General features: G+C 39.2%; 1 protein-coding gene across 1 annotated transcript; it reads right to left on the bottom strand.

The window, feature by feature from the left end:
* calcrla (calcitonin receptor-like a) lies at positions 1 to 27,030 on the bottom strand. The gene is made up of 13 exons (XM_053329261.1): positions 26,898 to 27,030; positions 7,878 to 7,986; positions 7,007 to 7,160; positions 6,575 to 6,682; positions 5,446 to 5,558; positions 4,569 to 4,660; positions 4,338 to 4,464; positions 3,869 to 4,022; positions 3,661 to 3,721; positions 3,336 to 3,402; positions 2,356 to 2,574; positions 1,632 to 1,673; positions 1 to 486 (listed from the first exon to the last, which is right to left on the bottom strand). The coding sequence occupies exons 2-13, from the start codon at positions 7,950 to 7,952 to the stop codon at positions 265 to 267; spliced, it is 1,434 nt and encodes a 477-aa protein (XP_053185236.1). The 5' UTR covers positions 7,953 to 7,986; positions 26,898 to 27,030; the 3' UTR covers positions 1 to 264.

Below are 27,030 nucleotides of genomic sequence, written 5' to 3'. Positions count from 1 at the left end.
ATAGTTGTATCGAGCTCACCTCACAGTACTGTTAAAGGGCCTATATGTCGTGTGACAGAGAGGTGTCAGTTTCCTTCTGGTGGGTAAACAATCCTTTTCCTTAAGTATTGCTTCCCACATCGTATCTATAAGAGGGGATGAGTTCTCAGTCCCTGTTGTCCTGGTTGCCACGGAGCTCCAAACATGCTGCAGTTTGGAAAAGGGGGGTTGTGGGTTGGGGGAAGGGGTGTGGGGGCTGGACATAGCTTGGAAAGAGTGCTGCCCTCAGGCGAAGGGGTTGTCTGATTTGAAGATGGAGGCGTCTGCGTCGTGGAAGCCTTTGCCATTCATGTGTTCTGTGTGGCTGTCAATGCTGTAGCAGCCCTGTACCTCAGTAATGGATGAAGCTGTGTAGGAGGCGGAGCGCATGGCGTCTGAGTGGTTCCCAACGCTGCTGCCGAACTGGATATTATACTGGTTCCAGTGCCTCCTCAGAACCGCTTGGACCTGAGCAAAGAAACCACACTTCAGATATTAATGGGACTGCTCACGAAGCATTAGTTGGTACTAAATCACAATTTATAGGAAAATTGATTACAAAAAAGCTTTATTGTATTATTATTTAATTAAATTACATGATATCTGATATAAATGATACAATTTTCATGTCTGTGCACTAACTATGGAGCTGAAGTCAGGATGTGGTTAATTTAATTCAGCATAATGACTGAAAGGAGGGAGAAATGGCTAGTTTTAACAGTTCTAAGACAAAAAAAGCCTCCCAACACCTCTAAAGCTCAATAATTAACGTGATGCATCGCGAAAAGAGAAAAAAAACAACTATTTGGGCTTTTAGAGGGAGTGTTGTGCTGCAACCATTTCTCTGCAAACAAGTAGAGTGACTGTCAGCAGCTTGCCAGTGTCATGTTGTCACAGTATGCATGCAGTAACATCAAAATAGTACCAAGGATATCTGGCACCCTGTGCAATGGTTTGGATTGCTGGCATGTTTTTAAAAAAAGTTTTTAGACAAAAATGAAGGTCACAGAGCACAGAGGAACAAGATATATCAAGCTTTAGATATACACACACTTTGTGTAAGTAGGATGAGCTTTAGAAGTGCCGGTAGGCATCATTTTTATATTTTTGACAGATGCAGGCCAGATGTTTCCAATGCTTCTATTTTTATGCTAAGTTTGGCTACTCAACACACAGATTTAGATCAAAGCTCTAAATGAATAAATATAAATTATATTCCTTTGTATAGACACAACATTACATTAACTGTCTTCTGTAAGTGTAATGAACTTGAGATCATTATAAAAAGATCCATTGCAGAAAATAGCAGTAAGGCTCCACTACATCCCTTTTTCTAGCTTAAAGGATAGTTATTAAGTGGCTCTTGTAAAACAGTTCAGGCAATAAGGTGCTTTGTATACAGATCAATCACCTGAATAATTTATAGTAATCAGTGCACAGTCCATGGCTACTTGCCAAAGGTAAATAACCTTTGGTCTCCAACAAAGCCCGTAAGGACTAACCCTGCCACGAGCCTTGTCAATACCTGATCTCTAAGGGTAAGTATGGATGTGTGTGTGTGTGTGTGTGTGTGTGTGTGTGTGTATAAAAACGTATAAAAAAGAGTATCCTACTTCTCCGTTGAAAAAGCAGAAGATGGTGGCCACCAGCAAACCCTGAAATTCACATAAATGAAACACATGAAAAAGAAGGATGAGACACACCTTCCTAATTAGTCCTAAACATCAACAATCAATAATCTTCAGCGGGCATCCTGAGGTGCTGAACCACTGAGATCACATTGTTTTGTGAGTTGATTAGAGCCTGTTGCTCAGTAGGTGATCAGGACAGTTCAGGATGATCAGATAAGAACTAGCAAACAGCCGACCGATTTCAGCCCCTTTCAGCTCAGATAATTCATGCTTTCCTTCCTGCTGTTCTCCCCAGAGTTACAACACAAACAAAGGTATCTATCTAGGCTGATGGGAATGCTTGGCTTTTACGGAAAGTTAAGAACAATAATGAGGTCTGTGCCCCGGTTGGAGTTCATGTCAGAATTCGTCATATTCAGTAAATGGGCTTGCTGGCATTTGAGGAGAGAGCAACTTACATGTAATTGAGTTTCTTTTAAAATGATATGCATATTGCAAGGACAAGGAGACCTCACAAACAGTCCTTGGGGATTGTGTAGTGCATGCAACAGACAGTAGACCTTGAATACCTTTCTAAAAATATATTTCAGGAATGCATTTAGATAGAATGGTATGACATACAGCTGTCAATGTACAATTTTCACATTGACCATCAACTCTACAGTTTAAAACACAAATTCTACCACATGCAGACCACATGTCTCACCTGGTAATGCATTAGTATGTGCATGATGTAGTCGTATATTTCAGAGGAAACCCGTCCCTCCGGCTTGTAGGGAAGTAGGACATACTGAATTCCCAGAAGAGGCACCAGGATGAGGGTGGCTCTCACCGCCTTCATATAGAGACTGGACTCTGCTTGGTGGGTCACCTTCAGTTTGGTGATAAGCACTCGCACGATGTTGAGTAAAAAGAACAAGTTGACCTGAGCGGGAAAAGCACAGAAAGAAAATCTGTAAATGATTCTGTGTATTATTTGATTAAAGACTGTAATTACTCTGCCTTATTTAAACCTTAAAAATATGTGCCAATGAGCTCACTGCAGAAATAAACCTCAAGCAGGCAGTAAAAGCCATACAAAAAGCATTATTAGTAAGGTTTTTCATTATGGCTGCAATCAGGAAATCATATTTATGACATTCCCTATAAACACTGTAAATGTTTCAGCCACATGCTCTATTCAAACATTTCAGTGAAATTTATTACATGTGACAGACCCAGAGAGTGTTGGAGGGAAACGAAGAAGTTAATTGCCTTATAATTTCTTCCCTACACTATGAGTAAGATTTAAACAAAGACTCCATTATGAGAAACAACACCGAGGACTTTTTTGGGTCCTGAAAACTTAACAAATCATAGTAAAGGTTGTTTGAGGCAGAACATTTAGTCCTTGGAGAGTCTTGAAGGCACCAGTTTTCTGTGTGCTGATTAGGTGAATTCCTACAATGCAACAAGGGCCTGGGGACCAGTGGGTGGATCTTTAGAGGGGCAGATGCATTGATTTCACAAGACAAACATAATTATGCATGCTATGAAACTGTGTCCTGCTGCAGGGCCCCCCACAAAGGCAGCTTATTGTTGCTCGTTGCGCAATGAAAATCAGTCCACAAATAGATACATGGACAGAAATGTGATTCACTTTGCTGTAATTGATTGGTGTCAGGGAAAACGACTGAAGCCTCTTACCAAGAGAGCAGCACAGATGGGACCGTGGATGATGTAGAGTAGCGATGTTTTGGAGCTAATCCAACAGCTAAAGTAGAGGGGAGAACAACAGAGAAACGTTTACACTACAGTATTAATGCATTACATGAGCCAAGATACAAATCAATAGGTTTCCTGAGGAATTCATTAGGTTGAACGCTTTGTGAAAAAATGTGTGAGATGCTGATCATTTATAACAATCTTTTGGATATTTACAGAATATCACACGAGCCAAATCATCTGCATTGTGTTTATGTACTTTTATTATTTATTATAGTTGTTGTGTGCCTTTTAATTCAGTGCTTACTTGTCATTGTAGTAGTAACTTCGAGCAACGGCGTGTATGGTAGCAGGAATAAGAGGGAAACCTTCAAAAACAACAGTTAATTAGTTACACTTGTAGCTTAAGCTGTAAGGTATCACAGTTCCCTACACACACACACACACACACACAAACACACATACGCGACTGTGTTTTACTGATGATGTGTTGACAGGGATTATTCCTCACGTACCCCAGCCTAGAAGATAGTACCACATCAGGTGCTGCTTCTCAGCAAACACAGCCACCACGATGAGAGTGTGCAGATATATTCCCTCGCACAACATCCAGAAATAATTGCAGCCAAACAGGTAGAGATGAATGAACTGGGACACTTTACAGCTTGTCTGAGGAAGAAAAAACATGAATAATAAATAGGAATGGTGGCATATTTTACTCTGCTTCTGTTATTTTCCTTGTGCAGTATTCTCACATTTCTGCGCAATGAATAAAGCGATGTAGCTATTATAGTGTTGAAAAATTAATTAAATCCCCAGTCCCCAGGAGTGCAGCTGTTAGAGCAGCTTTTAGTCTCATTTATGTTTAAGGACTGAATTTAGGAAAAGAAAGGGAATAACTGAAAATGGACCAGTAGAGAAATCTATTCTATAAATGTAAAAAGAAATGACTGTGATTATTGTAAAAACAATAAATAAACTCACTGGATTCCTCTGCACCAGTTCCTGGTTGTTTGCCACTGCTGTCAACCAAATAATGGTGATCACAGAGTTCAGGACAAAAGAGAAGAAGAGGTTTTTATGAAGAGTGATCCTTTGGCAACTTAAACTCCTGCGGGAAGAGAAAGTATAGATTACATCAGGGTCGATTAATTCATGAAAGGACTGACGAACATCTGTTTATAAAGCACGCTCAAATGATTTAAGTGGACACACTTGAAATGGAAGAATATTCCGAGAGAGATGAAGAGGGAGGTCAATGACAGTCCATGTCCGATGAGGGCTAAGTAGAAGAGATTCATTGCAGTCTGGAAGGAAACGAAAGAAACAAATTAGATTATCTGGATCTCCAACTGAACATGCATATTGTGCACAATCTGTTATCAGGGTACAGCTTGATGTTTCAATAAAAAACGCTGTCAAAGAGAACATGTATCCTATACTCCTACAGTACATCATTAATTTATTTTACTTTAACTTGATTAAATGTTAAATAGTTGCTCTGAATAGGAAATGTGTGAGAAATGGTTTTGGATTGGTTATTCTTGGTCCCCAGAGAAGGTTGTGTGATGATTTTGGTGACCACTCAGCACTGTCTCACTGATAAGCATTTCTCCTTTAATAGATCCGCCTAAAGGAACAGCATACTATAATGGACAAACTTCAACCTGCTTTGTATAATTATTCCCCAGATGATGAATTTTGCTGTAACCTCTTGACCTCTCTGTTAGCATCACCTTTAGGCCAAAATGTACACACATATGACATAGGTCTACTAAAAGTGGGTAAATTGCCATGAAACTTCCTGAGCACGCTCCTCAGAGGAAGAACCATTTTGATTTGATTTCATCCTCTGACCCTAACCCTGACTCCACTGTCTCTTCTATCGTGCCACACTCAGGACAGACTTGACACGGTTAAACATAATATAAAAAATAACAGTATGCAGCAACAAAAAATAAACCATGTGATACGCACAATAGTGATCTTTTACTATCACTGCAAATATACAGTGGCTGCTTTTCTATATAAAGTCAGTCAGTGCTAACCCTAACATATGTCATTATATTTCATATGCATGAAAGTGGCCTACCACTCTGCCTTCATTGGTGTGTTCATTGCAGCGGGTGTAGTTGGTCCATGTTCTGTTGCTCTCAGGATGCAGGAACCAATGACCAGTGTCAGTGCAAATCTTCGTTACCATCTCTGCTGGTGAAAATGATATGAAAAAAGTCAACACACGCACTGCATATGTACACTGGTTGCTTTGGCACACTGATTAATAAGGATTATCCTGTAGGGTTAATCTTGCATGATGCGTTTTGGTATTAACTGTGTTATACAGCAAGGCCGCCGGAAAATTAGGAGCTATAAGGTAAACGATAAAATATGAAAGTCCATTTCATCTTAAAGTCAAGAAAAGATTCCCCTTAAGACTTTTAAAAAGTCGTCTGGATGATTATTACCTGGAGCCCTATAAAGTTCAGTTATGTTACAGAACTCCATTAAACAAACCCATTAATATGCATGACACTACTGTGAGCAGTGAGTAGAGGGACTGAATCCAATTAAACATCTGAACATCCTGTTGAGGGATGTGCTGTTCTTAAGTTTCAGCTCAGAGTCTTCTAGAAATTAAAACATATTTAATGTAATAAACAAACTGATGGATAAAAATCCCTGCACACATGGAAACACATGAAAATACAATTAAATGAAAGCTCATAAAAGCCTGAGAAACCCGCATCATAGACAGTTTATGACGCTTCAAACAACATTCATAAATACAGCGCGTAGAAATGTTCCTGTCAGCACTTCCTCATAACCATGACAACTTATGTTTCACAATTGCTTTTCATTATGCTAGATTCTTAACAGACTGCACTACAGTTTGGGTCAAGGAAAGACTTCGCTGTATTTCAAAATAAAGGTTGGAGACTCTCAAAGATACAGGGACCAATTTTCACATGACAATCAATTCAATAATTGCAAGGAGTAGATCTGTTTTTTATTATGTCCTCTGTGACCTTTATCAAGACTGAGACTGAAAATAACTGATAATGTGATTTGAAAGATGTTGGTGTTTACCAGGCAGGGAGCATCTAACAAAAGATAGGATCAGCTATTTTTAGTGCTTGACCTATACTTCTCATGGAGAACCGTTGTAAAAAAATTACTGGTGTAAATGCATTTTTATATCTGCTGTAAGTCGTGGATCTCACCTGAAGGATCAAAATCTTGGAAGTAGTCTGGGCAGTGCTGCTCTGAGACACCTGCCTTGGAGTCGTCCCAACACAGCCATCCATCCCATGTGCGATTACACATGGGCTCTGAAACCAAAGAGAAAATGTTATTATTTAAAACTTACAATGATCTTTTGATTTAATCAGTAGAAAGTTTTCATGAAGACACATTTAAGTTTGACTGTAACAATGCTATAAATATATAACAGAAATATCAGAAAACACTTTTTATTTACTTCAAAACTTTCACAATTAAGACTGATATTTTTCTGTCTTCCCTATTTGAACAACATATGCATCATTAAATTACCACTAAGCCCTAATTAGCTTAAGATCTGCAGCTAGTGTTTGCTCTCTGCCTTTCGACCTAGATTACTTTGAAGTTCAGAAATGTGTGACTAAGAAAACAACCTTGTCTGTTGTTAGTATTGTCCTTCATTATCTTTTGATAGCACTCAAACTGTGCTGTAACTATCTTGTTCCTGGTGAGTCCCATGTCGTGGTAGACGTTGATGGGATGCTGCTGCTGGGTTTCATTGACCTCTAGGCTTGCCTTCACAAAAGTCTGCAAAGAAGGAGAGAAAAGACACATGGTAAATATCCTCAACTGTTTGTTTTATTTAAGCCAAGGCCGATTAGTGAACGGGAGTTCTGGACAATATCGCACGGAGGCCACATTAGACATGATCATTATTGCTTCACATTAGATGTTTATGTTTAGTACAGGCTTGGAAATTTGTAATTGTGGTGTCATTTCTATTTAAAAATAAGTAACCTAGGACAACCCTAAAATCAGAATCCCTAATGACTTGCCTATGAGAATTTTTTTTACAGGTAAACAGGCTGTTTTTCTTGGAGCAATCCTTAGCTTCCCCTTAGAAACAAAAACATACCAGTTTTTGTCTGTACCCAATTTCATCTGTGTATTCAGACTCTATAGGGATTAAAACAGAATAGTCAACATATGCTATTCATAATGGCAGGAAAGGGAGTCCAACATAAACAGACTTTCATTAAATCTATTTGCGTTCAATGGAAAACATGACATCTATGAAGAAATATTGCCAACCAAATGTTTTTAGTTCTTTTTGAACAGATCTAATACCAACCTAAAACAGCCTTTTCTAGCTTTAATACATGTCCAACAAAAACCGAAACTGACATACAGTGAATGAGTCTAAGTGGGTCAAAAAAAAAAGTAAAAGCTGAGTGGTTAGACTGCAGCATTTGTGTGTTTTCAATTTTTGCTTGTGTGAATGTTGTTCTCCACAAGCTGTCCTACCTTTGTTAGATTACACAGCAGCATAAGTGCCACCATCCCGTTCCGCCCGATGCTATCCATCTTCCTTTTGGCCATGTCAAAGCTGGTTGACGGCTTACCAGCTGCAGATCTGGAATGGAGAATAAATTATTAAGTGAAAAGATTTCTCTGAAATGGAACAAATAATATTGATGAAAGTATTAGTGGCTTCAATCATGTGAGAAATTGTTACTGTCACAGTCACTTAACCCGAGGACAGGCTGTACGATTATTGAAACCTTCACTTAACTGTCTACATAAACACTTATTTCACTGATTTATTTGTTCAGTCTAACTGACAAGTGTGTAGGAATAAAGACCTGTCATTTTCAAGGAGTCAGAAAAGAGTCACTTGTACAAATGAACCCTATTTCACTGTGACTGCTGTTTTAAAGGCAGATTTGAAGAACTCATCCTTTAATAACTTTAGTATAAGTGAGTGAATAGTTGACAGTGTGGAGATCTTTTTGGTTTTATTTCCATCATGACAGTCAGATATAACCTCATACTCAATGACTGATCAAATGCAGTGGACAACACACTGATTCTCAGGTAGACTAACTTTAAAGTCATGTTGCCAGGCAACCGCATGAAATCACATGGGACTGTACTACAGTGGAAATACACACCCATGATGGACAACAAAAGCAAAACAGATAAATATATTTTGCAAAAAACAAAAAAGGAAAAAAATGGAGAGAAAAGACACATATGGATGAAGTGGCATGAGGACAACCAAATCCTTATTGGTTAGTGATTTGTAATGTCATGGAAGAAGAGAGAACATTGAAGGAGTGAAATGACCTTTATCTGAGGTGTGCCTCTGCATTAACGTCTGGATTACCAAATAATACATTCTATAGTGGAGGGTTTTTTATTGCACTCACAACTATGACGTCAATGTTCTTGTTTTAAGCTGCAAAGGATCTAACATGTTCACAATAATCAATAAGCAACTGGATCAGAATGTGAAAAATGAATTAGTGTTGTTTAAGGGCATGTAATGTGCACTTTTCCAGGTCAATATGTATAGTCTGAGGCTGCATTGGTATATATTTACATGATCTAGTGTTCCAAAACCTCTGCCTGAAGTAAGCCATTTCAGTTCCTGCCTCTATAAAGCCCCCGTCGTCATGAGCTCCTTTCTATTCTGATTGGCCAGCTTCAAGGTGCTGCATCTCGGACTTTGGGCAGGTCTGGAGGCTATGTAAACAAGCAGTAGTAGTAGGATTTCACTTCTTTTTTGTTATTGTTAAAAGGACAATGTGAACAACCTTTCTGGGCATGCTCGAACTATCTGATGTCTTCACAAGGGGGAAGTAGAAGTAACATTGCAAATGAAGCGTTCAGAGTAGGCTGGCAGTATTTTTTACTCACAATCACCTCATGTTTTGTACCTATGACCTTACTTAACGCAGGCATCTGACTTCAAAACAGCGTAAAACATCACAAACAGCACATGTCCCCTTTAAGCACAACAAACCCTATGGTTCGGGGTTGATAGGATATGGGTCTAACTCAACCAGATATGATCTGTCGAAATCCCAACCTGTAACTATAACAGACTCAAAAATCTAACACTGACTGTACATGTAGGTCAATTCGGACTTAAATGTCCCCATAATGTTAGTATTTTGGCTTGGTGATCACAGAACACCACAGCTGACAAAATAACCAGTTGGGTCCAGCCCAAAGAAAACCTCTTAGATCTAAGAAAGTTCAGGTTCCTTGATAAAAGTAATGTAAGTACAACTGACTTTAAATCCCATGTCCTTATTGCAATATGTGTTTTGTGAGCCATGTCTGCTTTGTACAATTATTGAAGGTGATGCTGGCGTCTCATCAAAGCAGAATGGCAGAAAACTGTTTGAAGCATTGCTGCAGGCCACTGGGATTTCACGTCATGGCTGCTGCACAGCAGATGAGATGAAATTCAAATGGAAACATATCCCTCAGGTTGTACAAATCGGCTTTGAAAAACAGTGGGTGTACTGAATCCTGGGTACTCCGGTACCGCTTTTGTTTCACTATCAAAGTTAGCAGGTCAGCAAATGCTCTAGTTCCTTTTGTTCAGACTCCAGAGGCTGCCACTTAAAGTAAAGCATTTAGTGCTTTTTCTTGGTTTGTCTTTGAAGCCCATGTTGTGGCTTTTTGTCTGGCTGCTCTCTAGCTTGTACTAAAATGTCTTCTTTTGTTTTCCTTTATTTTTTGGTCTCTTATTTTTGCCATAAATATATAACAGCCTAAGTCATGGGTTTTTCTGTATAATGACACCCAAGATAACCAGGAGCAAGTTGTTAACGTTTTACAATACCTCATACAAAACAGGTTGTGTGTGGTGGCAGCATTGCTTTCAGTGTGAACATCTATAACAAGCATTTTTTTCTCTCCTAGCAGCTGAAGAACAAAAAAGAAGGTGGGGGTGGGGGGGGGTGGGGGATTGGGCAGAGAGCCTCAACCCAGGATGACATACATGTAGGCACATTACATACAGGATTAGATTACAGCTCATTCAGAAGCTAAATTTAATAAAATCTTTCAAACCCCACAAGAACAGATCATCATTGGTGTTCACAGCATCTGAAGTCTAATTAAATTTGATGGAACAATTACACCAACACTACAATATGTGAAACACTGGCCTTTAAAAAGTGAGCATCCACAAGTAGCAGGGCCTATAAACCCAAAAATATCTTCTTACCATTAACATCAAAAAGATTTTAAACAAAGGACTTTACACTGATAAATTACAGCTTACAAGAAACGGGGTCATTTTTTTAACAGCTTGGGACAGCTTAAAATATGATTCTGCTTATAGAATAGAGCAGAAATATGAATTGTTTTTATATTGAAAGTGTGATAAGAAAGAAACCCAGTTTTAATTATCACTTACATAACAAAAATAATCTCTTAACTGCAGAGAGAGAAGTGTTTGAGAAAGTTTAAGCTTGTGCTGGCAAATACTTGGCTGTCACTAATGAATGTGTGAGTTGGTAAAACAGTTAGAAATCTTGGCTGGTGAACTGCAGTTTCTTTTACAGTTCACTGATCAAAGATGTTTTTGTAGTAGAAGAAATGCTGCATTTTAAGTTTGAAAAAAAACAAACAAGGAGTGGGCATTATATTTTGTTAATCAAGGTAATGATATAAATTATTTCTTTATGTCAATTTCAGTTACTATTAAGTATAGGTAGTTGTTGCCAAGTGTAAACAAAGAGCATTGACACTTTTAAATCCATCAGGACCTGCAGCATTCAGAGCTGTGGAGCAGTCTGTGAGGCTAATCAGCACAATTAGATGTTATCAATCCAATAAAATACACTGCCAAACATGGATTATCATGGCTAACCAGTCATTAGCAATACAATGTAGCTGATATAAACAAATATAATACCACATTTGAACATCATGATTAAATATCAACATTATTGAGTAATGTCAAGTACAATAAGTAACCAAGTTTAATGAGAAACCTCTGTTATTATATCAGATTCTGTTAACACATATTTGTGGTTATGCTTGGAACAAACATATTTTTTAAACTGTGTCGACCACAAATGCCTGCCGTTTATAGAACATAACTCTAATTCATATTGTAGTTGCAATACTAGTTGAAAAATTGCAATTAAATACTGAAATAATTCAAGAAAGTGAGTGGAAATAGACTATTATTAGATTACTTTTTGACATTTGAATAACATACGTTTAGTGCTCCAGATTATGCAACAAGCAGGTTTAATATTCATATGTGTAGTTGCTGAAAAAAGCCAATTTTCACAGACCTAATCATACAGTCTTACAACACACTGATAAATAAACAAGGAGGTAAAACAAAGGGCTATTAGTCAGTACATCACTGAGGGATTTGACCCAGTTGATTCTTACAAGTCTCCCTGCAGTTCAATCACCAGAGGGACTGGCCCCGTGCCTCCTGAAGTCTGCTCAGAATTAAAAAAGCACTGCACCGGGGAGAGAAGAGGAGGGGGAGGGCTTTACTGAAAGTGGGATTGTAAAACATTATGGTGATGTGCAAATTAGAAACAGCCAGGAAAAGATCAGCTGCTCTGTCGCACATGCGTGCATGCAAACACACAAAAATGCACACAGACACATACACAGATGCACACACAGCCCACCGCGTTGCCAAGTTCCCCAGCTGTTTCTTGGCAAGGGCTATTTTTCATACATTAGCAGACTGATACAGAGGACATATCTCGGTGGATGGCAACCCAGAACACGCGTCACACAGTCATTTCGCAATAGCTTTTTGAATGCAACTCACAGCTTGTTTTCTTGAAACTTGTGATGCATTTTGCATCCTGTTTTCTTTGATGTAGCTTTTGTAAGTAATGCCATTGTGTCATATGAAAAAACTGACAAAACTGATCCTCAACGTGGTAATGGAAAAAAAAAACTGGCCACTCCCATCTGAATATAAACCATTTGACATGGTGAGAACCCCTTGCATTATACTTTTAGTTTCTCCAACATAAATACCTTATTTATGACGGAAACAAATGTTTTGAATATGTAGTGTCACTGGCAAGTGGCAGGCCACAAAAGATACGTGGTCATTTAATGATGATGATGGTTAAGTACAGACAGGTTTCCTGTTTACAAACAATCAGTGATGCATGCACATGAGGATAAGTGGATAACATGTCTGTGATTCACTGGCATTTTATCTCCGGATGGGTTTCTATGAAAATCTGGGTAACAAACTGTGTTCATTTTGCTGGTGAAAGTGAAAAATTAAGTAGCAAAAATAGGAATCAAGACAGATTAATTTTGGGATTAAAAAATCTAAAAGGACAAGCGTGACCATTCACATTTTAGTAAACAAGGTTAGAAATACTTGTTATCTTCACACCTATTTCTGTTAGTTTACACAGCTGTGGAACAATCTGAGAGTTCTCAACTTAGTTTTTTTTTAATGCTTTTTTTACTGTAGTACATTGACAGCAGTCATAAAAAACCTCATAAATCAATAACCACAAACTCATAATAATCAAAATGTCATAATCAAAATAATGAGTTTTTCCTACTATAAGAGCAGCAATGTAGCAACAGCAGCAATGGGATAAAGAACACAAAGCCTAAAGTGGAAGAATGAAATAAAAGATGAATAAAAGAGAGTTGGCAATTTAAAAATCTTACACATAATACATATTTTTTAAACCTGGCCTTGCAGCTCAAGGTTAAGAGATCAACCTTCATGGAGGCATTACACGTTATTATTGATTATATCATCATATCATTTAATCAAACTACAAATCAGTGCAAACTGTGGGTGGTCCACTATTATCCGCAGTGTTTCCCAGAAGTGGTTAGTCATGCGCACTTTGCACAAGAGCTGATCACCTATTGCATCCGCCAGCATTGCGAAAAGATACCTGGAAAACAGCCTATACATAACATCTGTTGTCTTGTCGCCCAGAGCCAGAGCTCAGCCTGTACTTATCTACTCCCACTGTGTCTGCAGAGATGTTGTGCTGTGCTGTAAACATCCTTCTGCCCTCACAGGATGTTTGGCGCCCCACACTCCGAGTTTCTGTTGAGTGGCATTCGGATGTCCATTAGACTGGTGAGGACCTCTAACTTCATTACTGCCTGGTTCTATAGCAGGATACAGGTTTAACAAGAGCGGAGGCTGAAGCCATGACAATTAATCAAGTCCTTGCAAGCATAAGCACTAACAATCAATATGTGAACTATGTACTTGTCAGATTTTGTCCTTTCTAATGCCACCGAGACTGCACATTTACTATCTGAGCCAAATAAAGATAATCTGATTATTGAAAGAGCATTAGTTCTGCAACAAGAAAATAAATATTGGGTGGAATAAACCAGTTTCTTCATTGATTTCTGGTGTGAATTCTGTAGCTTGTGTCTTACACCTGCAAGTCATTTGCGTCATGTCCTGTGCTACTTCTGTGTTTGTACTTTATGTCAACCCCCCTGACGAAGGCTTCCAGCTGAAACACATTAGTGCCAGCCATGTAATATTAAAGGCGTTTTCTTATTAGACTCAAGGCTCACGGGGGCTAAAGGCGATTGATAATGTATGCTTTCTGATGCAAACATAAATACCATACTCAATCAACGTAATGTTTGCTTGAATATGTTATCAGTCTTTGAAAGGCCAACACACAGCTGGCCACTGGTAAATATCTTGTGCTTGCTTTATAAACAAGAGAAAAGAAAACAGCCAAAGAGGGAAAAAGCCCAGTTGTGCTTTCTGTGTCGAATTTCAAATGACCTGCAGTCTTGTATCATTTTGACCAAACTGTGGGTGTCAGGGAATCTCTGGTGCAGGGTTGAGTTTCAAGCTCAGTTAGATTTACATAAGCTTAGAATTATACCACATAGCATTTACAGTATATTCAATGTCCAGAACGGACTGTAGCTTCAATTCATATCTAGATACCTTCAGTAAGACATAAGGACAAATTAAATCAATTCTACCACAATCTAACTAATAGCTCTCAAGACATTTCAGGTAGTGCTGGTAGTGGTAGAGTAGTCAGTAGTCAGTTGGATTTAGCCTCTGTGGAACAGCTGTACAAAATGTCATGACAATCCAGCTTTCAAACAGTATCTACTGACCACTGTCAGCCCAACAACAGGCAATTGCTGATACATTCTAGGTTTCCTTTTTCTGGGTTACAGTACGTTCATAGCTATACTGCCTCAATGTCACACACTCACTCTTTCTCTCTTGACTACAGCTACACTATCACTACACAAACCATCTACACACTGGACTATCCCTTAAAGAGGCTATTCTGCTTGTATAACACTGTGTTCAGTCCAATCGCCCAAGCCTATTTCAGTCTGCATAAAAGTTGTGAAATGATCGGACCAACCAACCGACCAACACACGGACATTTCCATCTCTAGAGTCACGTCACGAGCATGGTTAAAAACCATCTGTTTACTGTATTTGCTCAGTGTCATTTCAATGAATTCCACCTAATTCGAAGCTATGTTGAAGAATTGATGTTTCATTCTTACACAATGCCTCTGCCTCACTGCCTCACTTGAGTAAAGAACGTTTACGTCAGCAAATGATTTTCCCATCCACAGTGTAGAAATCTAATGCTTCCTCACAATATCTCTCAGTGGTTTGATGCCACGTTATGTGTTCAATGTGGCTGACTTGTTTAATCCATTTCGCGGTAGCAAAGAGAACAATAGCCTAGTTTACTGCTGGGGCAAAAGGGAATGCAATGGGCTCAAACAAACACCATCTCACTGGAGTTCGTGACACGGCCTGTGCGCTCATACACTGACAATTTAAAAGTCTAAACAGATAATTACAAGTCATTGTTTTTCTTTTTTATTGTCATGTTCAAATGGTTAAAGCTACAGCTACAGCTCATGGATCAATGGAATAAATATATTGACAAGTTCAGCTGAAGCACATGTTGAGGATGGAGGTCACTCTTTCATAACAACAAATCGCTGTGACATATTGAACAAAATGTATGGAAGAAGAAAAAAATCAACTCAATAAAATGCACTGATGTAAGAGCATACACCACCTCTTTGGCAATATCACAATACGCTCCCACTGAGAGATTTCGACATCATCTGCATGTGTGTGTTGCATCTCATCATAAAGATCTCTGAGCAGGGCTTTCCAGAAGGATATGGAGAAGACAGCCAGTGGGGGAAAAACAGTCCAGGTCCAGGGGGATGGCTGTAAAAGCCCAAATTTGGTCGCCTCTGGCACCTTCTAATGCCACTATTCCATTACACACACACTGATCTTAATTCATGCAAATTTAATGAGTTTGCCTACCCGTGTAAGCATGTAGTGAAGTACTGTCACACAGTCTGTATTCCTGACTGATCAGAACTTTTACAATTAAGAATCTATAGACTTTATTATTTATTTGTTGGCATCTTCGCTGTAAGGCTTATCCAAACATGCCACAATGACAGTTTTAATGAATTTGTTGTTTTACTGAAAACATAAATGCACTTTAACTCAACCAGAATAAACAAGGATATGTATGTTATGGAGGAAACATGATTTTAATCTGACGACTTATCTAGCCTACATATTAGCTTACATCATCAATTATATATAAAGTAAGCCTATGAAAAGCACATTGAGTTGCCAGTGTGTATGAAATGCGCTATATAAATAAAACTGCCTTGCCTTGCCTATGCCCAAAATAACTCTAAAATAACACTTCACTCCCATCCTGTGAATCTACAGAATCAACTTCTCGTCATCTTTATCTTCAATAAATAAGGAGAAAATTACTCAATGACAGGATAACCATGTGAAAAAACATATGTCATATATATGGCAAAAAATACAAAAAGTGTTCAGGGACATTATAAACTGTAAAATGACAGTGTGAGGTATTCTACATTTTCCTCCTTCATATGACACAGGCCTGTTACTTTGACAATGCTGCCTGTTTAAGTGTGTTTACAATGCATCTTAACCCTAACCCTAATCCTGCTGTAAAAAACGCAATGCAAATAAAGATAATGTATTAATTCATTCATTAAGCCCATAAACGTCTGTGTGGCATATGTAACCTAACCCTAACCCTTTTTTTAATAGTTAGTGTGCTTTCCAAAGTAGCCTGTCTGCGCAATCCATTATTTTGCTAATATTTGTCCAAACACTGTAGAGGACCCTCTGCAGTCTACTTGGCAAGACACAACCTCTCTGACATACAGAGCGTGTGGGGGTGGGACTGATACAGATAGGCAGACAGGCAGGCACGTTTCTCTATCACCATACTCGCAATGTTTTGAAGCGGAGGTTAGCTGTCGTAAATGTAGACACGTAACTAATCGCAACTTGTTAATCAAAACTATTTTACTAGACTCTATATAATAAAGAAGACGGCTGGACTTCAATGAGTAGTCGTCTGTTTGGCCGCCAGCCGACGCTCATGGAAAACTCTGCTAAATGTTATCTTTTGAAATTCACTGTCAGTCTGATGTGGGCTACAGACAGACTGCAGACTTGTTTCCTCAGACGTTGACAAGCTCAGTTTCTCTTTACACGCACCACGTGCGACACATGGCTCAAGGCGCAGTGTTTATCAGACAGGATTAGGTTACATTAAGATCAAACACGCTTGTGGAGATACAGCTTGAGGAGTGCAGGTGTTAGCAAAGTACATCACCCCAGACTAATGAGCAAGATGATCTTCTGCATCCAGATTGAATTATCTGTGCATATAAATGTTTGCTTTTAAAAATCACAACAATGCAAATGAGATCATTTAAAACTATTTATAGCCTCTCTTTGATTCCACCAATGGCTGCCAAATGTTAACATGGCTTCCCATGATCTTTTTACTCATATAATTTGCATTTGCACTAATTCTCTGATACAAAGCATCCACCTGTATATCATCACCTCATCTCCATCTGTATAAAATCTCTTTGAAAGTCCTGATGTGGACAAGGAGGGAGGAATGGGCTCAGCTTCAAGCAACCATGGTCTCCCACTGTTTTCTGTCATCTTGTGGGCACAATGAGAGCTGATGATTCGACGGAGGGTCTACAAAGCAGGAAATTCTAACATTTCTTAAAGAGATGGCAGGTATGTGAATGGCACAGGAGGAAAAGCTTTTCAAAAGGGCATGGTAGCACACTCTCTCTGAGGGCCTCATCTCTCAATCAACATAACTGAATCAACATATATAGCTAGTGGACATTTGCCCTGGGATCAGCTGCACATTTGGATAATCTCACCCCCCTGAGAGTTTCCTCTCTCAATCAACATGACCAAATATAGCTAGTGGACATTTCCCCCCCTGGGATCAGCTGTACATTTGGATAATCTCTTGCATATGACTGGAATAATGCCTGAATCATTCTTGAACATCTCAACCGCTGATGTTACAGAGCCCAGGACATGGGAGCAGACCTCATGCGAGTCTCCAAGTTGCCAGGGGCACCACCAGATGTCAAGGAAAACAATAACAATCCCACACAGCTGTGAGGGAGGAGTCGTCTTTGTTGCGTGAAAAGACCTCCTCAACTCTCGATCAACCTAGTTCGCCCGATGCACGCAATATTCTGTGCATTTACATGGCAAGAGGGAGGTTCCAGTGGTCCAGTGGTGTTACTGCAGACAACAACCCAGATGCCTGAGTATTCATGTCATCGCATTCACGCCCTCATTGCCAACATGCCAATGTTCTCCAGGCAAGCACATGGATCTACTCACAACTGTGGTGCTGAAAAGAAGAAAAGACTGTATTCTGATACTAATGCAGCTCATGGGGAAATTAGAAAAGTGACACACATACACTGGTGCTGAATATTGTTACTGTAGATGATGTCAGATGTAAAGTGACACAGTCAGTCACCATCGTCATTCAAGCCGCTTGAGGCTGTATGGTCAAAGAGCAGATGATGAAGCCCAATATCCTGAGGATTTACAAACCTTAAAAGATTTTGTTGCACGTGATTTACATCCCATTTCATTTTACATCCCAAGTTCAGTGCCAAAGCAGAACATAATGTGTGAGCTCTTTTTATAACAAGGTGGACAGTAAGTGTGTGGAGGCTGGATCGATTGATGGCATTAAAATGTTGGCTTGATTGGTTGCTTGGTTAACAGTACCAGTAGCCTTTCTGTAACCTTAGTCAAGCATTCCTGTTGCCTTGCCATTACTATAACAGTCCTTTAAATAAACTAATATTTTTCTCTATAACAGTGTATCAAATTACAATGTCTAATGTAAGAGAGGTCATTCACATTGATGAACCTACAGAGCATTATCTCCTGATTCTACAGCTCACCTCAGGTTTATGGAGCTTTTATAGCAACTGTTGTTTATCTGTCTAGGTACAACTTTTCTTTGAGCAGCTGTTTCTAGAAGAAAAGCTCAAAAAACCCCTGCGATACACTACCTGCTCAGCACCAAACACCAGACAGAGACAGTTAGCGGCCAGCTGGTGAACATAGTGAAGCATTTAGCAGCTAACGAGCCAGATATTTCCCTTAGGAGTTCTGTAGAGAGCAAAAACAGGCTAAGAGAATATTGAATATTGAACATAGACTCACCGCGTGGACAGAAACATGACTCCAAATGAATAATAATGTTGCTCCGTGACTGCTGGATGCATAAATAAGCAACTGTTTACAAAACAAGTGCAACACGTGAGCTTAAATATTAATGAATGATTATGTCATGTTGTGTTAAGTACTTGTTTCCGCTGTCCCCAAGCGGCCAAAACAATCTGTTCATGCAGGTTTAAACATATTTTTTTGCCTTTTTATCTTTAACCACACTGTGGCAGTAGCTATGAGCAGCTATTGTAGAGATAATAATTTACATGCATAATGAAAGCTCTCTGGGGTTGTTCTGTCTGGTAGAAGAGTCTGACTGTCGCTAATATAGCTTTTTTTTGTGGCTTGGACATTAATCATAAAATATTGTGACAGTCAGTATATTCATCTGCCTCCAGACCAGCGTCACTGCCTTTGGCTCTAACTATAAAACAACATTTATTTATTTTTTGTCCACTTGAGGGCAGCGAAACAAGTTGGAAACATAACACTGACACATTATCACCTTAAGGTGTTGTTAAGATTAACATGTTCGCAAACAGTTTTCACATCAAAGAGAAACGGGGTAAAACTGACATTGATTTTTTTTTGTCTGTCTGATGAATCTGAGTCCAATATTCTCTCTTTGATGCTGTTTTGATCTGTGACTAACTCCTGAGACAAATTCCTATCTACTTAGCTGTTAAATGTGCCGTGTGCTCCAGTTATTTGCTAACTGTGGGTTCATTGGAGTTTCTTTTTTGCTGAAAAGTGTTGCCTGCTTTAGCTAGAAACAAGGTTGATGAAAGCCAAATTTAGTGCCAGAAAAATAAAACAAGGAGTGAAAAGACACTAAAACACACAGCGGTGCCGGGGGCAACGATTTTCAATGAGAGTTTTTAGACCATGAAGGGTTCCTGCCAAGTTTGGTAGCAATTAGGGCAACACTGTAGGAGGAAAAGGTGTTTTGAAAATGTTACGAACACACAGCTGAAAACCACAGTAGAGATTCTATAGATGAACATGAGTGCAATGTTTCATGTACAGTATATCTCACATTTCTACAATACACATGAGATAAATAACTATCATTAAACTGCACTTTTAGGCATTCATAAGAAAGGCAGTGACACAGGTGAGTCATACTGAGATGAATAATATGTATTGTTTAAAAAAAAAAAAAAAAAGATCTGACAGTTTAAAGTGAGCTTTGAAAACATTAGAAAGCTGATAGCAGGGCTCAATCAATGTCAGATAATCAGTGTCTGAATTCAACAGCAGGTACATGAGTCACGAAGGTCCAGAGCTAACTCGCGTAGAAAGGAAAGGACACCCTGGACAACTGCCAAACACAGCGGCATTATCAAAGAGGAACAGTGGGCACCAATTAGAGATAGAGGCAGTGTTATTGTAACATCGACTGCTCAACATCACGAAAAACAATGTTCCCAAAAGTGAACAACTGCTGAGAGTACGGTTCCCTTAGGATTGTTCCATCATCCAAAAAATTAAACCAATGGGAGTCCCTGGGTGAAACAACGTAACTGATAAGAGATAAATAAAAAAGTGTAAAAAACCCTGTGGACACTACAACTTTACATGTTTACACTTACTGAGCTTTAGGCCTTGTTCAGACTGCCAGATCAAATGTGTTTTTTTGGATACAAAATTGTCTCCAGGCACTTTGGGGGTGGGGGACGATGGATCTCCATTTCTCTTGCTTCTGCGTTGGAAAGCCGCGTCAACAGCGTATGTAGTTACTGACACTTTCGTCATTACCACAACAAGCCGTGCAGATATGTTAGCGAGTCTGGACACACAAATCCAATGTGATCACTTGCAAATGTGGACAGTTTGTCTTCAAGATTTGATTTCAGAAACAAATGGGAACAAAGCCTCAGACGTTGAAAGAGGAGATTTCATTAACTCTTACTTAGCTTGCTGACTACAGCTACATTTTTTTACCCATCAAACACGAGACCGGTGCCAATCTTTTCATCTAACTCTCGGCATGAAATCGAATAAGTGTTTTCCAAAGACGTCAAACCATTTGATTAAAAGACGACACTCAACAATGCTGAACATGCTGCTAGTAGCTTAAATTTTCCCTCTACATCTTAAATCTAATTTCTTGTAATATTATTGTCATTATTTAAGCGTGACATGAAAAAAATGAGTAAAACATAACAAACACTGGGGTGGTCTTATGTTACCTTTAAAAGGGGGTTAAGAGTACTAAGTATCAAAGAAAAGAGATCTTATTCCAGGGGCCTCTCGTCTACGCAAATGAAAAAATAGTACAAATACCTAGATAAAAATACACTGGTTAAAAATAAACCGGGCACCATGGTACATTGCACCTGCATAGCTGCTGGTGGTTCTCCTTGGTGTTAATATAAATGTTTTGATGTGACTATAGGGCTTCTAAGCTGTGTTAAAAATAGCCTAACCTGAGTATGTGCTCACATGGTTAACCTGGGGCATAACAGTACAGTGAGTCTGATGGGAAAGTGAAGCTAATTCCACCAATTCTTTCCACTACATGGAGCCACATTTTTACAGGTCACTTGATTTTCTTTGTCAGGTTCTTTATGTGCGCTGGCTAGAGACAGGTTGACAGCTTTACACAATGGCTTGCACAATTTCTTAACTGTTTTTTCCCCCCTTTCTGGTTGATATTCCTGTATCCAAGACTGTGGGTTTTCACAGGTTTTACTGGCTGTGTTTGTTGCAGTGATTAGTAGTCATTAACTGGTATACAGCCGTGAGAGGATTTACAGGCAGAAAACTGTGAGTGTTCACACATTCTCTCTGATTTTTTTTTTTTTTTTTTTTGGAGGGGGGGTTAAGGAAATGGTTGTTTATATCTGTGGGTTTCATCAAGAATACTTCAGTTCAATTATCAGCTATTTTTCTCCTGGCGATGGAAACATTATAAAACCCCCGGAAGATGCCCTTTGAGATCTGTCTGCAAGAAGGTCGAGCATCCTTTACTAATCTTCCCAAAGTTAAGTGTCCATCAATCCATCTAGACATTTCCCAAAGCGCCATAATGCACTCACATCCTATGTTAGTAAAAGGGATTCTCAAACTCCCCAAGGTAAACCACATGACATACTTTCACACAGATACTGATCAGACTGTATATGCAGCATACTATATAGTGTATATGCTATATAGTGTAGTCTTCAGTGTATACAGGGTCTTCTAGAACTGGTATGAGAGATTCCCCACTGGTATTGCCACGACAGAAATAACTCTGGAGCTTGGTCACATTCACTGCTGTTTTAAGACAACCCCAAGGAAGCCAAGGAATATCCTCTGTGTGCTTGCTGCAGGCCCTAGACTTGACCTCCAAGGGAGCTGTTCACGTCATTACTAACAGGCTCAAGTTGCTTTGTATCCTGAGTTTGTGTAACAAAAACAATTAGCCACTTACAACAGTGAGCTACTATGGAAACAGAGTATATAGCATGCAATATTTGGGATTTTGTATAAAATGTGAATTACCCGCCGAGATAATGTTACAGTGTAATGAGTGCGATGAAATTAAACATATTAAACTGAATATTATGTGTTGAAAGCTCATCAGTCTGCAAAAAATAATCATCTACTCGTGGATTTTGTTTTAATGAAAACAAAGAACAAAAGAAAGACCCTTACGCCAGTTGAACATGGAGTTTTCTTCAGGTCACACTATGAGTTGTGATAATGACCACTATGAAGAATATGGACAAAACTACACTTTTCTTTTTTAAAGGGGAACAAAAGTAATTTGGAAGTTAGTTTTTTTAAATCTTGGAAACCAATTAACTGCAATAATATAAAGAGGTATTTGGCATAGCTTACGGCAGCCTGACTTGAACAATAATAACAGTCACATTTTCACAGTAGAGTAACTTAACTAATTGGAGATCCAACAGAAATATCTGCTGAAGACATTTGCTTAAAGCAGCAGAAAATGCAGTGTGGAGGAGGGGTCCAAAGTGGTGAATACTGACTGGAAAGGTTGCTTTAAAACCAGATATGTCAACACTTTTTAATAATTCTTAAATGCATCATCAAATTCCCCCAAAATACAATAATGTAATGTTGTGTTATGGGGAAGTAATGGTTACAGTTCCTGAAAACAAGTGTCAAATACAGTACTGCAGGTTCATCTTCGGACGACAGACACGCTGAGCTTCACAGGGACAATTTCCTCTATTTTGTATGCCAGAGGCCCCCTCCCACACAGTAAATCAGGAAGCCTGTGTCACTGACAGTTTGTTTAGCTCACACAAACATGGAACACCCTTAGAAACTGCACAGCCTCTTTTCCACTGTCCTCTCTCCTCCATAAAGCACTGCAGCTTCGCGCTGCCAACCACTGCGTACAGACAAAGCTGCCCAGATGTCGCTTTTCAGAAGACATCAGAGTGTGACAGGTCTTGTCAGGCACCTTGAGCGCTGAAATTAAACTGGTTAGGAAAAAATGACCCTCCATAATGTATGAGCGGAAAAATTACCCTCAAAAGGTTTCACATCCCTGAAACTGAATCCAGAACCTCAGGGGAGAACTGTGAGACTGATGCATATGTACATTGTGCTTGTAATATGATCACTTAAGGCTGAGGTAAGCAGACAGAAAAAGACATATAATGTATAAAAGGGTTGCTGATTTGATCTGAGCTGTAACACAATAATGGTTCAACTTGAATGTGTTTGAGGGGAGATCCCTTATTAAACCTTAGATCCCTTATACTGTATGTGAGGGCTATAGTGTCCACAGGAGGATAAGGAACACAGCAGAGGATCAATAAAAAGCAGGCTGCAGAAGACCTCTGTGCCTGGATGATTTATAAAGGGTTATGTTTCCTTAGACTTGTCATCACTCTAGTGATTGTGAATGGGGCGGCCTCTGCACCCATCTGATGAGGAGACCGTTTGCAAGAGCACACACATAATGTAGATTGATTCACAGATACACACAAAGGAAAAGGATTAATCAGCCTGAAAATTGTCACACAGTGTCACCAAAGACATTTTAGTATAACAGCAGCTTCTAAGTTAAAATACAGAATAACAATTGTTTCTTTGTGGCTTGTGAGTGCAAAAGAAAATTATCCTTAATTCAACCTTTATACACCACAGCAGAGCTGCTGTATAATCTTCAGCTACAGTGTGAATGAGATTCCACTGGCACAGCTTTTAAATGCCATCGCTTCAGTATTACAGTCACCACACCATGGAGATTGCAAGAGTTTGGAAGCTATGCTGCCAAGACTTTTGTCTCGCCCATATTTAATAGCTGCTTTTTGGACTCAGGCAGTAAACACTCAGCATGATAGTTCGGGGGTTGAATCTGATGAGTGGCGTGACATTCCCACTGCACAATCATGCTCATGTAGTTAATGTTGGTCATTTGTAGATGTCAGAGCAAAAAAAAAGAAACGAGGCCTCACAGGCTCAATTGACAGTGCTGACAACTGGCAGCTTTGACACATTTGCAGGAGAAATGGTCCTGATTTCTCAATTCATTTTTTCCAGGCTTACGTTTTTGGTAGTTCTGTCATATAACTTTACAAATCATGATCATGCGTAATAGCAATTCATATTAAATCATTTACTTTTTTTTACATGGGATATGGACAGTAAGCTGTAGAGCAGTCGTTCCTAATGTGGGGGCAGGACTTCCACAAGTATACACAAATAAATCTGAAGGGTTGAGTGATGATTAACAGATTGGAAAAGCAGACAAAAACATATTTCTTCTGCACAAAATTCTGTTTCTGTCTTCTAAAATCTTTTTAGTGTATAATTTTACCCCTTCAAGAATATTGAAGATGATTTTTTTTTAAGAAAATCCCTTTAGTACTAGTGATGGAGTCTAGAAGTAGACGTGACTGAGTTTTAAAAACCCGAACACATGTTTTCTCAACCACAGACATGAACACAAATTACTTAGACAGATTTTTTTCAGTTTTCTCTTCAATTATTTGAAGTCGGAGGTGATGTCACACATGTCTGTGCACCAGTCAAAATTAAGTAAGATTTGAATCGATGCGATGTGATGACAATGGGTTGCTTGTTTATATAGCTTGTTGGCTCATATATCCACTGAATCAAATCTGGTCAAACCACACCCACGCAGTCCTGATGAAGGAGATTATTCAATTTTTTTAAAATGGAGAAATAACTCCTAGCTGTTTTTCCCCCCAAAACTTTAACATTGAGTGCTTATTCGTTCATTAATATTTAATGTTATCAAAAAAGTACTTTTTAAATCAGCTTTTCAAGGGCTTTAATCTTCTGCCTTTTAAGAGGTTTTAACCATGATTTTTCCATAACTGAGTGCTTTTACTGTCATTTCCAGAACTTAACCTTTTTCTTATCTGTTTAGGTCAAGATGTCCCTGGCTGACGATAATACTCCTTATAAAATCTGAACTGGGCTCTTTGGACTTTCCCATCATTTTATTTGTGGTTTAATCTAATGAGTGTGATCAAACAAACCCTATTTATACAGACTAAGAATAGTAGATCATAATTACTGGCAGGATTTAGGGAGACAATCTCATTAGTTAAATGCAATTTTAGAACTTCCTCTTCTGTGCCACAAGCATTTATGATATCCTACAAGTTTCTGTGTGTGTTATACTGATCCATCAATTATTTTTATTTTGACAGAAGACCCACAACACATTTAAAATAATCATATTTAGGTTTTAGTGACAAATATGCACATTTCCACAATCATGCAATCACAGAAAAAAACCTTTTACAAGTGTATGTAAACATTTGCTTCATGGTGCATAATAAGGTTATCTTGCTCAGTTTCATCATAGCAAAACCGTGAGAAGTGTGCAGCATGCAGCAGTACTCTATCAAATCTGAAGTGTTGACACAAATGAGTTCACACATGTCCCGAAACTAGGCTGTGACTAACCAATCGGCTTTAGCTTGGGAGTTACCTCTGCTCTGCCACCTCCCTGATCATGACTCCAGTGCATCTTTTCTCAGCACAGTAAACTCTGCCAATGGTGAACACCGTCATCATATCCTCCTCCTCCTACACATCATCATCCTCATCAACCACCATCATTCATCATCATCATCATCATCTCTTCCCTCCACTGTCCAGCCCACAAACTTCCAGCATGTCCAAATCTGCTGCTTATGTAACCATGCAGATGATTTAGCAACCATGACCACGGCTTACATCAATGCCCCCGTGCTGAATGGAGCAGAATCACTGTTGCTTTCCAGTTCAATCACTCTGAAAACCCTGCATGCATCGCATTCCTCCGTATACTAGAATGGTGATTCTTTAATCATTGGCATGGATGTCCAGTCTAGTAAGGTACACTGTACACATGAGCAATCCGTGGCTGAAGTCAACCATAACTGAGTCACCCGCATGCACGCCGACGTGAGAACTGTATAACTCGCAGTGTGCGTTTTGAGAGTAAACTGCGTAATTTTGCTCCATTTAAAAACGTTTTTACGCATTACCTCAAAACTGGAATACACGACTGAGTGAAACCACAAAGAACCATCTCATCAATCGGCATCAAATGTAACACACAGTGATGTATAAAAACCAACGTAAAGCAGACAAAGGTGAGCCAGATGGACCTAATTGATGCGCTTGGATGGCACACTAGTCTTAACCTCACACACACGACATCCTTCTATCACATCCATATTTTACAGGCAGATTAACTGGACCAGGCTATGGATGCTGTTCGCTCTGTTCTGGATTGAGGACACAACAACAACACTCTGTTAATGCACATGCCTCTGCTCTGTAATCCATCGAGATACAGTTTAAATGACCCCGATGGAGACATAGACAGATAACGATGAACGAATCGCCTTGTCAGCTGTGCATTAACGCTGTTCGACGTGACTGCAAATCAAATGACTCAGAAAACACAGCAGCGTGGAGCACGATTTGTACTCCCTTTTTTCAGGGCGTCCTACCGGAGAGTTATATCCAAAAGCGACGCAGGGCTGAGCGGGAATAAACTCTCAAGGCAATCCCCGGAGCGTCTTCTGTCTTCGGCTTCGTTGCAGAGCAGCAGATACGGTGGATCTCCGGCGCTCAGTGAGCGCA

Source organism: Scomber japonicus, chromosome 11 (genome assembly GCF_027409825.1).
Source record: "Scomber japonicus isolate fScoJap1 chromosome 11, fScoJap1.pri, whole genome shotgun sequence".
Classification (NCBI taxonomy): domain Eukaryota; kingdom Metazoa; phylum Chordata; class Actinopteri; order Scombriformes; family Scombridae; genus Scomber; species Scomber japonicus.
The sequence above is the reverse complement of the archived record's forward strand: the minus strand, read 5'-3'. Positions and strand labels throughout refer to the sequence as shown.